Source organism: Hyperolius riggenbachi, chromosome 7, assembly GCF_040937935.1.
Source record: "Hyperolius riggenbachi isolate aHypRig1 chromosome 7, aHypRig1.pri, whole genome shotgun sequence".
Lineage (NCBI taxonomy): Eukaryota > Metazoa > Chordata > Amphibia > Anura > Hyperoliidae > Hyperolius > Hyperolius riggenbachi.
The window spans coordinates 36,172,257-36,186,077 of NC_090652.1; the positions used below are offsets into that span (position 1 = coordinate 36,172,257).

At 43.5% G+C, this 13,821-nt stretch overlaps 1 protein-coding gene across 2 annotated transcripts in view; it reads left to right on the plus strand.

Annotated features, from left to right (window-relative positions):
* Positions 1 to 13,821, plus strand: part of LOC137524249 (interferon-induced very large GTPase 1-like) — a 281,929-nt gene that overhangs the window by 166,683 nt on the left and 101,425 nt on the right. Inside the window, exon 3 of one of the 2 annotated variants that reach the window (XM_068243881.1) lies at positions 5,422 to 10,922. The exons of the other annotated variant lie outside the window; for it this stretch is intronic. Coding sequence (XP_068099982.1) covers positions 5,422 to 10,154 — 4,733 coding nt within the window. The 3' untranslated portion in view covers positions 10,155 to 10,922. Of the gene's footprint in view, positions 1 to 5,421; positions 10,923 to 13,821 lie in introns of those variants that run through there. 2 annotated transcript variants of the gene reach the window in all.

Genomic DNA, 13,821 nt, shown 5'->3' on the forward strand with positions numbered 1-13,821 from the left:
CAGATTGGGATTGCGTTGATAGCGGAGTTCGAATGCCCGATGACCAATGCTAGCGGCAATACATTACCTGATCCGCCAGGCGTGTATCCCCGCTCTCTCCGTGGTCTCTTCTCCGCGCTGGGTTCCGGGTTTCGGACCGGCTGGCTACTTCCTATTTCGGCAGGAAGTTTAAACAGTAGAGCGCCCTCTACTGTTTAAACTTCCCCGGACAGGAAGTTCAGTGAAGCTGCAGAAGACAGCGTAGCCTAGAGCAGAGAAGAGACAGCGGAGACCGGGGGACACCCGCCAGCCGGATCAGGTAATGTATGCGGGGGGGGGGGGCTGCGGCAGCAGCGGCAGCCACACAGATTGTGATCGGTTTCATGCTGATATTGATTCACAAACTGTTTGCAGTAAAGGCAGCCATACAATCCCTTTCTGATCAGATTCGATCAGAAAGGGAGCTATCTGTTGGTCGAATCTGATGGCAAATCCACCAGTGTATGGCCACCTTAAGGCTGTTTATATATACTGGCCACTTAGTTTTACCACATACTATACATATATCTGTCTGCGAAGGGAACCTTAAGGTAAAGCAAACTAGTCATTTGTTTCTGTGGAAAGACATTGGAGAACAACACCATGCACTCTGATTTATACTGTACATAAGAGTAAAGGGAAGCCCACCTGATTGAGCTAGCTGAAGACAGTACAGAGGGAACCCAGCTAACTTGTGCTGACTGAGGACTGACAGGATAGGCACACCATCTAAAATGTACAAGCTTTATGTTTTGTCAGCTGAAACATCTTTCATGATCATTTCCGCTGACAGTCTTTCTACAACCTGTCAGCGGAAATGATCATGAAAGCCTGTGACATGGATGATCAGCATATACTGTTTAGAAACTTAAAAATTACCTGAGGTAAAACTGATCAAGCCTATCATGATAGCTTCTGTCTTCATGATGGAGGCTGGGCGGGAGGGTTTAAACTTACCTGTTCTGGCGTCATCCTTCCAGACAGGTGATTACTCTGCACCCAACCCTACCCCCTCCTTGGAGATGCTGCCCTGGTGATTTTTTTTTTTTAAATCACCACAGAGTCTCTGTCCACCCCCTAATCTGGGTTGCAATGGCCTGCCACAAGCTTGGCAGCTGCCTAATTGATGAATACCAAGCTGGGGGCAGACCGCAGCAACCCAGTGGAGGTTTACAAAGATCTTTGTTAGTCTTCAAAAATATGGCCACAACTCCGTTCCTGTGGAGGGGGGGAGCAAGATCTGTGACCCAATAATGTAGGATCTAGGTAATTATTTAAGCCTGATAACCCCCACACCCTGATCCTGCAGCATTAAAGGCCCATACACACGTCGGATTTTCCCGAACAACGGGTCGGGCCGTCGTTCGGGTGATAAGACTGATTTTGAGCGATCCGCCGGGCGGATCGCTCAAGACCGGTCTTATCACCCGAACGACGGACTGTACACACGCCCGATTTGGCATGCGGACGACTGAACGACGGGACGTTCAAATGACCCGTCGTTCGGGAAAATCCGACGTGTGTATGGGCCTTAAGACAGGGCCTGGTATGACAGGCTCTGTCATTTTTGCCAGAAGTACTCGTTAAGTTGTGCACTTAGCTTTAAAGGGTATCTTAAGCTTAAATAATTGCCCAGTATGACTTACCTAGGACTTCTTGTAGGTCCCTGGATACGTTCTGGTCCCACGCTGTCATTACACGTTGCTCACTTTAGCTGCTGTGCTCCTCCGAAAGCTGATTGATAGGGCCAGCCGCAGGCTACTGCACATGCGCAGGCCTGGCTGAGCATCTCCACGATCATGTTCCCGGGGCTGGGAGCATTTTGTGTATGCGCAATTATTGCAAATTTTACTTGCAAGCGCATGCCGCAGAATGCTCCCGAGTCCCAGCCATGGTAGCATAACTGGGGCAATGTGGACTTGGACTACTGAAGGGAACAGTGCAGAATGAAAGTGTGGGACTAGAACGACTACAGGGGACTAGAAGAAGCCCCAGGTAAGTTAAACTGTGCACATTTTTATACTTTACATGCAACAATTAAAGCCAAACATACATGATGCGTTGTGATCAAAAATCAATATCTACCTGAAACTGATTGTTTACCTACTTGCTATCTTGCACCACTCCACATTTCGAATCATCAGATCTTAACAGAGATTTGATCTAATATTGATCACACTGCTGATGCCCCTAACTCTGTACTGTACAATGCTGTAGAAGCTTATGCAGGCATCACTCATGTAGTGCTTGTACCCACCCCACACGCTGCCACCCACTCATTTAAAGGAAACCTGAGATGGGGCAGGACAAAAAATGTATAAATACCTGGGGCTTCTTCCAGCCCCCTCCGGCCTGGTCGCTCCCTCGACGTCCTCCACCGCCTCCTGGATCTTCCACAATCGGCCCCGGAAAGTCCTCCAGTCTGGGCCGTACTGCGTATGCGCAGCCCCATCGCACGCCCATTGTCAGTAACATTCTGTGCCTGTGCAATTCCTGGCCATGTGAGCGCGACAGGGGAGCACCCGCAGCCCCCGACTGGCTGATTGTAGAAAATCCAGGAGCCGAAGGAGGACGGCGAGGGAGCGATCAGCCTTGATGGGGCAGGAGGAAGCCCCAGGCATGTATACATTTTTTGCCCTGCCCCATTTCAGGTACACTTTAAAAATAAAAAGCTTTTCCCAATCAGTGTATGGTTGTCTATAAAAATTAATATCTAATCTATTGATAAATGTCTAATGCAGGGGTGCCCATTAGGTAGAGCGTGATCTACCAGTAGATCGCGAAGGCCTTCATGGTACATCCTGACCCCACTACATTTTCCATTCTGTGAGTGCACTGAGTCTGCAGCGGACAGCAACAGCAGAGGCCCTGTAAAGCTTCACCCTACATTGGGTGAAACAGAGCTAGCAGCTGCAGTGGAGATTGAGAATACACAAGATTTAAAGAGACACTGAAGCGAAAAAAAAAACTATGATATTATGATTTGTATGTGTAGTACAGCTAAGAAATAAAACATTAAGATCAGATACATCAGTCTAATTGTTTCCAGTACAGGAAGAGTTAAGAAACTCCAGTTGTTATCTTTATACAAAAAAGCCATTATCTCTACGACTTTCAAAGTAGTGGAGAGGGCTGTTTTCTGACTTTTATTATCTCAACTGTTAGTTAACTATTTACTTTTCCTCTGGCAGAGGAGAGGTCATTAGTTCACAGACTGCTCTGAAAGAATAATTTTGAATGCTGAGTGTTGTGTAATCTGCACATATTAGAGAATGATGCAATGTTAGAAAAAACACTATATACCTGAAAATAAAAATATGAGAATATTTTCTTTGCTGCTAATCTTCTAGTAATTATTCATAGTACACAACCAATTCATTATATCATATTTTTTTTCACTTCAGTGTCTCTTTAAGCCGAAATATTGTCTATTACAGTGTCTACGGATGCCCCTGCCTATCACTGTGGGAAGCATCACGCCATAGACTTCTGATGCAAGTCGTATGATATTAGGAGCCTACATGGAGCTGCTGACAGTGATAGGCACAGTGCAGAAGAGGAGAGGACCCCGACCTGGACTAGGATATTGTGCACCGCTGCAGCTGTTTTGCATAAACACACAAGGAATGGGGGAATAAAAGCTGGCAGCAATCCAGACCAGGTAGTTGCTTCTGATCGAAAGGTGGCCATACCCTGGTTGATTTGCCATCAGATCGACCAACAGACAGATCCCTCTCTGATCGAATCTGATCAGAGAGGGATCGTATGGCTGCCTTTACTGCAAACAGATTGTGAATCGATTTCAGCATGAAATCAATTCACCATCTGTGAAGCTGCTGCTGCTGCCACCCCCCCTGCATACATTACCTGATCTGGCCGGCGCAAGTCCCCCGGTCTCCGCTGTCTTCTTCCCCTCTCTGGGTGCCAGGGCTGCAGCTTCACTGTACTTCCTGTCCGGGGAAGTTTAAACAGTAGAGGGCGCTCTACTTTTTTAAACTTCCTGTCGGGACAGGAAGAAGTGAAGCCTGCCGGAACCCAGCGGAGAAGGAGAGGCGGTGACAGCGGGGACATGCGCCGGCGGAGCAGGTAATGTATTGCCGCTAGCGTCGGTCGTTGGACATTCGAACACTGATATCAACGCACTTCCGACCCGCCGGTGATCGAGCGAAATCTTCCGCACGGACGGATCGAAGGGAACGATCGATTTTGGACGGACATTGATCATTCGGTCAGCGTTTACGCAACGATTTCACAGCAGATTCGATCACAGTGATCGAATCTGCTGTATATCGGCGGGAAAATCATTAAGTGTATGGGCCCCTTAAAAAGGGAAAATGGCAGAACAAACATGTACTGTAGGCTGAAAAAGTAGTTGTCACAGTAGAAATGAAAGATGGGGAATATTGAGAAAGGATGACAGGGAAAGGGGCCCAGAGGAGAGATGCATCTAAAAATGCTTTTCTTGCAATGCTGGAGAGATTTCATCTCAGTTCCTGCTTTTGTGACTCCATCAGGGGCGTTGCTAGCCCCAAAGATCAGCGGCACGTGCCCCCGATATTTTTGGGGGTGCCCTGGATCTCCCACAGGCAGAATCAGGCAGCAGGCAGCAGGCAGCAGTACTCACCTCCGGCCGCTTTGTCTCCAGATTCAGTAGACATCTCCTCTTCTGGACTTCTTTCCCTTCTCCACCACAACACCCAGCATGCCCAATAAAAGCACAACTGCACCCAGCATGGCACCACACAGTGCATCTATGTGGGCCTACTAGGTGCTGTGGTGCCATGCTGGGTGCTGTGATGCCTTTATGGAGGCATGCAGAGAGCTGTGGTTCTACTGCCATGCTGGGAGTTGTGGTGCCTCAATGGAAGCCTGTGGGAGCATGGGAGATGGTCCACTAAAAGGGAACACTATGGGGGGACTGCCAGACAATCTGGCGGCAGGCCAGCACATCAATCGGAAGGCCAGACCCGTCAGCACAGAAGTCAGATAAATGTGCCTAGTTATGTTTAACTGCCACTGCCTATTTATGTGATATGCTGCATTTTTTTGTGTATTAATGGAGAGGGGGGCTTCATTCAACATTTTGCTGGACAGGCTTACTTAGACCGCTGTAAATTTCATGTAAATTTGGCTCCACCCATGACCACACCCACATGCTGGTGCATGGCCACACCCATTTTTCATTTGGAGGACCCAAAAGTGCCCGGATCTCTTAGGATCCTAGCAACACCCCTGGTATCCCATCACTGTGACAGAAAGCAAAGAGACATCTCTCCAACCAGAATCCAGACAGGGAAAAATAAAAAGATGTTTTTTTCGAAACTATCTAATATTCAAATGCTGTTTTATGCTGCAGTTCCTGCTTAGGATAAATCTAACTAGTGTACCTTTACTTTCTTGCAGGACTTCTTAAAGGAAAAAAAGCTTTTTATGATCTTGTGGAATCAACAAAAATGAATCATTACCTGACCTCCAAACTGACTCTGAGGGATATCCTAAGTGTTGGCTTAGAAGATCTGCATGATATGAAGTCTGAAACTATAGAGGACCTTCCCTGGAATTATTTAAGGAAAATCATGGCCCTAAACAGAACTGCACGAAGTAACCTGCTTAAGACTCAATCAACTATTGGTGGTGGTGATGGCGGTGATGATGATGATGATGATGATTTTTCTTCACTTCAAGATGAAAGCAATTCATCCTCCTCTATTCATCCTCTGGATGTTCTTTGTGTCCTCCTGCATTGCTCAGACACATTTCTACAGCAAGAGATTGTAACAAAAATGGCTATGTGCCAATTTGCCATACCTCTGCTACTCCCGATGGGTGATAGCTCGCACTACACTCTCATGCTGTGGGCAATGAGGGACATTGTGAAGAGGTGGAGGCCTCAGTCATTAGCCAGCAGTAAAGGGTTCAGAGAAGAAAATGTGGTGAATATTTCCATGCCAATCTTCTCATTTGTCAGATTAGGAAAAAACAAATTATCTAAGTCTAAAATGTTGAATATAGTTCTTAATACAGATCAGCAGCTCAATAACTTTTTCATTCATGATAATATGGATGGAGGAAATCTTAAGAGGAAGATATCTGATGGCCTTGTAGAAATGTCCTGGTACTTTCCTTCCGGGAAGTCTGATGTATTCCCCGAGCCAATTGCAGTGACCAACCTACGTGGAGATCTGGAATCCAACTGGAACCAATTCATGTTTCTGACTCGAGTCTCATCAGCAGTGTTTATATTCATGGAGAGCATATCTGAGAGGGAATCCACACTGTTATCATCCTGCAGTAACACCGACACCCAATATTACTTCATTGTTACTCCAGGTCCTGGCAAACAGGTGAGCACAGAGACACTGAAGACCCTTCAAGACCTAAAGCCAAAGCTAAATTTTAAGAAATCGAATGTGATAAAGTATGGGAGCAAAGACAATGAGGCTACATTTGTAAAACAATTGCAAGACAGTATTTTAAGCATCTTAAACAATAACCGAAAAATAAATATTGTGAGAAATCTGGTGGATGACATCCATGGACTGCACACCAATGTTGACGAGAGATCTCCTGAATGTCAAGAAGGCTGGAAATATTCATGTGAAGTTACAAAAGAAATAAGCAATGTGGCTGAGTACAAACAGAAAACAATGAAGTTACAGGGAGATCTGTGGAAAGATCTTTCTAAAATTGAAAAGGAACTCTGCAGAATGGCAAATCAAGGAGACAGAGATACACAGCACTATGAAGATAAGCTGAAAATGGATAGATTTGTACTACACGAGGAACAATATAGTCATGATCTGCCTAATGGTATAATGCTTTTTATTAATGCCATTATGCATTTGTCTAATACAGAGAAGCAATGTTTTCTGAAATGGATGAAATTCAAACTTGACTCAATTGCAAGAAATCAGCTTTCTGAGTTGCAAGCTCAATACAAAGAAAAATGTTCCAATGCTTCAACCAATAAAGAAGAGCTCAAACAGATAGACAAGAAAATATCAGACAGTTCATTGGGCATAGAACATTTTCTGCGTGAAATGGGGCAGCATTATGAGGCTGAATGTTCTATGTTTGAAAAAAACAAAACAATTCAAAGACAATTCACTAGTTTTCCAGGAATAGCTGCTGATCTCTTGATTGATGGGTTCCCATTGGAGCTGATAGATGGAGATGTTTCTAACATTCCTCTACAATGGATAACAGATGTCCTGACTCAGCTGAATAAGAAAACAGGAGGGAAATATAGAATGAGAGTAATAACTGTGCTGGGAGTGCAGAGTACGGGGAAATCCACCCTTCTGAACACCATGTTTGGTTTACAGTTCCCGGTGTCCAGTGGAAGATGCACACGAGGAGCCTTTATGACTCTTCTTAATGTGAAAGCGAACTTCCGAGAAGAGCTGGGTTGTGAGTTTATCATGGTGATTGACACTGAAGGGCTGAAAGCTCCAGAGTTGGCCTCTTTAGAAGGCAGCTATGAACATGACAATGAGTTGGCTACACTAGTGGTTGGGTTGAGTGACATCACAATAGTCAACATGGCCATGGAAAACACCACAGAAATGAAAGATATTCTACAGATTGTAGTCCATGCATTTCTAAGAATGAAAGAAATAGGGAAGAAGCCCAACTGCCAGTTTGTGCATCAGAATGTCAGTGATGTTTCAGCTCATGACAAGAACATGAGAGACAGAGGGAAACTTCTGGAACAGCTGAATGAAATGACAAAAGTAGCTGCAGAAATGGAAAAGAAAAGTGGGATAAACGCCTTCAGTGATGTTATGGACTATGATCTCGAGAAAGACAACTGGTATTTTCCTGGACTCTGGCTTGGTGACCCACCAATGGCCCCAGTGAATTCTGGGTATAGTGAGCATGTGTTTGAGCTGAAGAAATATTTATTAGAGTTTCTGAAAAGGAAGAAATCCCTACAGAAGCCTTTAACAATTCCTGAATTTATAACATGGATAGAAAGTTTATGGAACGCTGTGAAACATGAGAAGTTCATCTTCAGCTTCAGGAACAGTTTGGTGGCAGAAGCTTATAATAATCTGTCTATACAGTTTTCACAGTGGGAATGGGAGTTCCGAAAATCTGTCCATAATTGGCTGATTGGCACAGAGACAATCATTAAAAACCAGACATTTAAAAGTCTAAATGAAGATCTGCGTTCACAATTTCAAACAGACCTTAGGAGCTTGTTATGTAGTAAAAAGGCCAAAATGCTAATATCACTAGAAAATTATTTTGCCAATAAAAATGAGAATGTTCACCTTATAGAACGATACAAAGAGGATTTTGTATTAAGCACAGAAGCTCTGAGGAAAGAATTGGAAAGAAATACACTTAGCAAGTGTGATGAGACTATTTCTATCAAGAAAGGGAAGTTCAAAATCCAAGATATCCAGAACAGATCTCAGAAGCTAATTGAAGATAAAATCACTGATCTCATTAAAAAATGTCAAGAGAGGAACCAGAAGCTGAATCGGAAACAGTTGAAGAATGAATTCACTGCGATGTGGGAGAAGACCCTGAAAGATCTGAAAATAGAACACATAAGAAGACAGATTGTAGGTAAATCTGTGTTACAACAACTGAGTAATGACATGAGTAATAAGGGACCAACAATAAATCAGGAATTGAAGCGTAAGAAAGATATAGAAGATCATGCACAACAGGATTTCAAAATGGATAACAAATATATTGGAACTGGTAAGGTAGAACAGTTTTTTAATGCAATTATACCTGTATATTTTAAAAATGAATCTTACGACAAAATAAAGGAATTTGCTTTGTCTCTAATTGACAAATGTGACACTTATGTCAAAGGAAAGGTGAGCACTGCAGAGGACTATAATGACACCTACTGTCAGGAGATACTGCACATGATCAATACAGAACTTTCTAAACAGGTGAAAGCTCTCCGGTACTCTTCCCAGTTTGAGCTGGACATCAAGCTTCACATTCTTGGTAAAGCCTCCCGAGAGTTCCAGAAGATGCATGATCGCTTCATTAAAGAGAATGACCCAGAACTCTGTCTGGCTAATCTAAGGCCTCAATATTTGGAGACATTCATCAGCACATTTCAAGACAAAGATGTATGTCAGACGAAAGCCCGAGAATTCTGTAAGCGATGTCTAAAACCAGCAATAACAGCTCATGTGTTCCAGCGTCTTGGTACAGAGATAGTTCAAGACATATTACACGGCTCAGACAATAAGACATTCAGCAGCAGGACCTTTTTTCAAAATTGTTTGCTGAAAGAGCTGCTGGAAGAGCTGTCATATCAGAAATATGTAACTTATATTCTGTCATACAAGCAATATGCAAAAGCCTGGATCTCAAGCTACATTAGGAAGAAATATGAAGACAGGGAAAGCCTAAAAGCCATGCAAAAGAATATTCTCTCATCACTGACCCGAAAAATTAGCATAGTACTCGCCGATGATAAATGTCTTAAAAGTCCTTCTGTCACAGATTTTCTGAAATATGTTTTTGAGATGCTTAACAAAGAATTAGTGATTCCACAGAATGAGGTAAATGTGGTGACCTTCCAGAACACGGCTTCAGTCCAACAATTTTCATCAGATATTCAGCTTATGCTCGAAGATACAGAAACCAAAATCTTATCCGAGCTTCAATCTATGGATATTGCATCTGTACTTTCCAAGGTGACAGTGAAACCTGTGGATGAGCTGTGCAGGAAGGTGGTTGGTTGCGGTAAGCAATGTCCATTCTGTAAAGTCCCCTGTGAGGGTTCTGGAGATAAACACCAGAATCACTTTGCTACTTTACATAGGTCCCAAGGACTGGGACGATACAGATGGTCACATACCAGTCATTTAATGACTGATATATGTACAACATTGGTTGTTTCTACTACCAATTTTGAGAACCATGATACAGAGTGGAATTGTCACCCATACAAAGACTATCGTAAATATTATCCAGACTGGAGCATCCAACCAGATTCCACCCTTGACTCTTCAGATTATTGGAAATACATATTTGTACAGTTTAATGAGCGGTTTGCTACAGAATATGAGGCACTACCAGCAGACATACCAGATGGCTGGAAGGATATCACCAAAGAAAAGGTCCTTGAAAGCTTGAAGAAAACATTTAATGGTTAACTAGTAGTGTACATTTTAAAACAAGCTATCAAATTGACATCTGGTTATCTAAGCATGAGAAGGACACAAAGTAATTATTGGCATTCCCTAACTGATATTTTTGGAGGCTAGGTAAGATCAGTTAGTGTTAGATTTTAGGCTAGTATAAGGCTGTAGGTAAGAGCTTTGAGAAAGCATTCAGTCAGGGTCCAGGGTTAACAACTGACATAAACATTTACAGGATATATAGTAAATTCAAACTACACCCGAATTCAATCAAGGCAATTCCAGCAGTAATCAGGGGATAAGTGAAAATAAATAGCCTATAGAGGCAAGGTAGGGAACAAAATACTGTATTTTTTGGACTATAAGATACACTTATATCTTAAAAGTGGGGAGAAAAAGTTACTGCATCTTATAGTCCAAATGTGGCAAGTCTTACCTATCCGGGCACTTGTGTCTGATGGTGTAAATAATCCTAATGAGGTCTGTGGTTACGAGGCAGCAGCAGCAGCATGATCCGGTGTTCCCAAGTGGCATAGCAGCAGCCGCTGTAATGGTCTGCAATACTGGTTCTCTGTTATGCTTTTTAATGCTCAGCTATGCCACAAGGGGAGTCGGGAACACTTAAGATAGCGCTGCTGCCTCCCCACCGTGGTCCTCATCAGGATGATGTAAAGCCTGGACACCCACACCAGAACCAGCTACTTTTTAAAGAAGAAGCTGCCACCCAGGCAGGATAGGTGAGATCTAAATGTAATTGTAATGGCTAGTTAGTGTTGCTAGTTTGAGGAGGAAGCAGGGGTTTGTGTAGTGGAGTGTAGCTGGGGGGGGGATCAGAGGTTAATGAAGTGTAGTGTAGTTGGTGGGGCAGCAGGTGTTACTGTAGCTGGGCAGACGTCTTGGGGTGAGGTTAAAGGGCCTTAAAGAGAGTCTGCAGCCTAATAAAATAATTATTTTTACCTACTACTTATGTGAAGCAATATCACCAGAGCTGAAATGCTGCATTCCCATGACAGAACAAGTGCTCTATACCCCCAAATCCCAGGGCAAAATTTCATGAATTTCCAGATCGTGGTTTTTCTGCCCGGGGAGGCAGAGCTTTGTGCTGTAGCTCTGCCTCTACTGGAGTCAATCTCTGCTAATCTCCACCTCTCCCTGCCCCTCTCAGTGAAAGAAGAAAGAGATGGGTGGGAAGAGGCGGCGAGCTGCGGAAATTGACTTCAGTAGAGGCAGAGCTACAGCATAAAGCACTGCCACTACCAGGAAGTGCTTCTCGATTTTTGCCCCAGGGATTTGGGGGTATAAAGCCCTCCTTCTGCCACAGGAATGCAGCGTTTCAGCACTGCTGATTTTGCTTTTCATAAGTAGCAGGTAAAAATAATTATTTTATTAGGCTTCAGACTCTCTTAAGACATTCCTGGGCCATGGACACACCTGGATTTAGTATTTTTATTTTTTCCTTGGTGTTTGCCTCCTAAACCTAGGTACGTCTTATAGCCCAGAGCCTCTTATAGTCCGCAAAATATAATACCTTTTAATAAATTGAATGTACTCTACAGTGCAGCTAGCTTCTTGCCCTTTGTAGGTTTATCTGTTGGATGAGCCTATCACGAGTGACCATGTGACACCCAAAGTAGTAAGTACTGGTCAGACCACGTTTCCCAGCAATACAGAAGGAGGTAATGGCACAAGGCAGTAACAGACAATAGCGAGGGTGGAGCATTACAATAGTTTGAGTCTTTGTTTCTTTAGATGCACAATTCACCGTCCACCTCACTTCTATACAGTTTTACGCAAAAGATATGGGCGGGAGCTCGAGCCAGTCACTATGCTGCACAGTCTAAAGTAAGCTTCTAGCTCATGGGAAGTGGGATTTAAAGCCCCACCTTGTGATCAGGAAGTCAACTAGTTAACTACTGTGGTCTTTCGTCTGTATGAATAGATGAAAATGCCTTGTCAAAATTAATACTTATAATTTACACCAATTATGTATTGTTTCAGAATTTAACAACTTCAGTTTTTAAAGAGAAACTTTACCAAAGGATAGTAGCAGGAGGAAAAAATAAATCAGTACAGATTTTTTTTATTTCTGTGTAATGTAACTTGCATCTGTGTGGTTAATCTCCTCTTACCCTGCACCCAGGGTCGGCGCTGCCATAGAGGAAAAGGGGCAATTGCCCCAGAGCCCTCAAGTGCTGATGGACCCACCCAGGTCTCCCCTTTAAATGTGCTCCCCAGGGCCCCTGCAAAGTTTCGTCAGCATAGCAGCACAACTGCCCCAGCATGCTGTTGCATCCCCTCTTCCTGTCTTCATCCACAATCACTGCCTTTTCTCCTTGAACCATCATTGGTCATTACACAATAACATGCATGAGTCACTGAGAAAAACCTGTCCTGTGAGGATGAAGACTGGGAGCACAGACTGGAGCAGTGCGTCGAGACATGAGCATTGCAATGCTGACAAAAACTGTGCAGTAGCCCCAGGGAGCACTGTAAAGTTGAAGGGGTAGAAAAGGGGGGCAGCAGTGTACTCTGTGGTCCAGGGTGGTCAGTGGGGCCACCAAGGTTAATTTTGTGCCAGGGCCCATTGTGACTTTAACAGGCCCTGCCTGCACTGTTCATCATGTGACTGCACAACTCTAGTGATGGTTAATGAGATGTTATACATTTCTGAGCTGATGCAAAAAGTATTCTAATTTTATGCAAATATATGCAATTTGCAAAGGCACAGATCAATGCATCCACTTCCAAGTTGCATACATTTACTTAAAATCTTAAAATCAACTCAGAATTATTGGCATCCCATTCACCAGCTCTGTTTTTGTTTAGTTGCTATTCAGTCGTGCCCAACTCTATGCAAACCCTATGCACCCCAGCATGCCAGGTCATTCTTTTCTCTACTGACTCTTGAAGCTTGTCCAAGCTCACCATCTCTAAAGGTGGCCACTAACTATATAATTTGCCAAACAATCATTTATGAACAATTATTCATATGAATGATTGGAAGTGATCTGTTGCGAAAGTTTGGGCAGCCTTGTTAATCGTTATGATTTTCCTGTAAAAATCGTTGGTTGTTACGATAAAAAATATCAATTAAATATATCATAAAGGAGACACACACAATGATATTTGAGAAGTGAAATTACGTTTATTGGATTTACAGAAAGTGTGCAATAATTGTTTCAACAAAATTAGGCAGGTGCATAAATTTGGGCACCACCAAAAAGAAATGAAATTAATATTTAGTAGATCCTCCTTTTGCAGAAATTACAGCCTCTAAATGCTTCCTGTAGTTTCCATTGAGAGTCTGGATTCTGGGTGAAGGTATTTTGGACCATTCCTCTTTACAAAACATCTCTAGTTCATTCAGGTTTGATGGCTTCCGAGCATGAACAGCTCTCTTTAACTCACACCCAGTGGCGGCTCCAGGATTTTTTTTGGGGGGGGGTGTGCTATGCAGGTGCTGGGCCAATTTCCGGGGTAGCTGATGGGCGTGGCAAAAAAATGGGTGTGGCTACAACATGCGGCAAGAAAAATGGGCGTGACCTTGACCGGATGAGGGCGGAGCTAACTGTAATTTAAAGTGAACCCGGGGTGAGAGTGATATGGAGGCTGCCATATTTATTTCCTTTTAAACAATTTTAGTTGCCTGGCAGCCCTGCTGATCTATTTGGCTGCAGTAGTG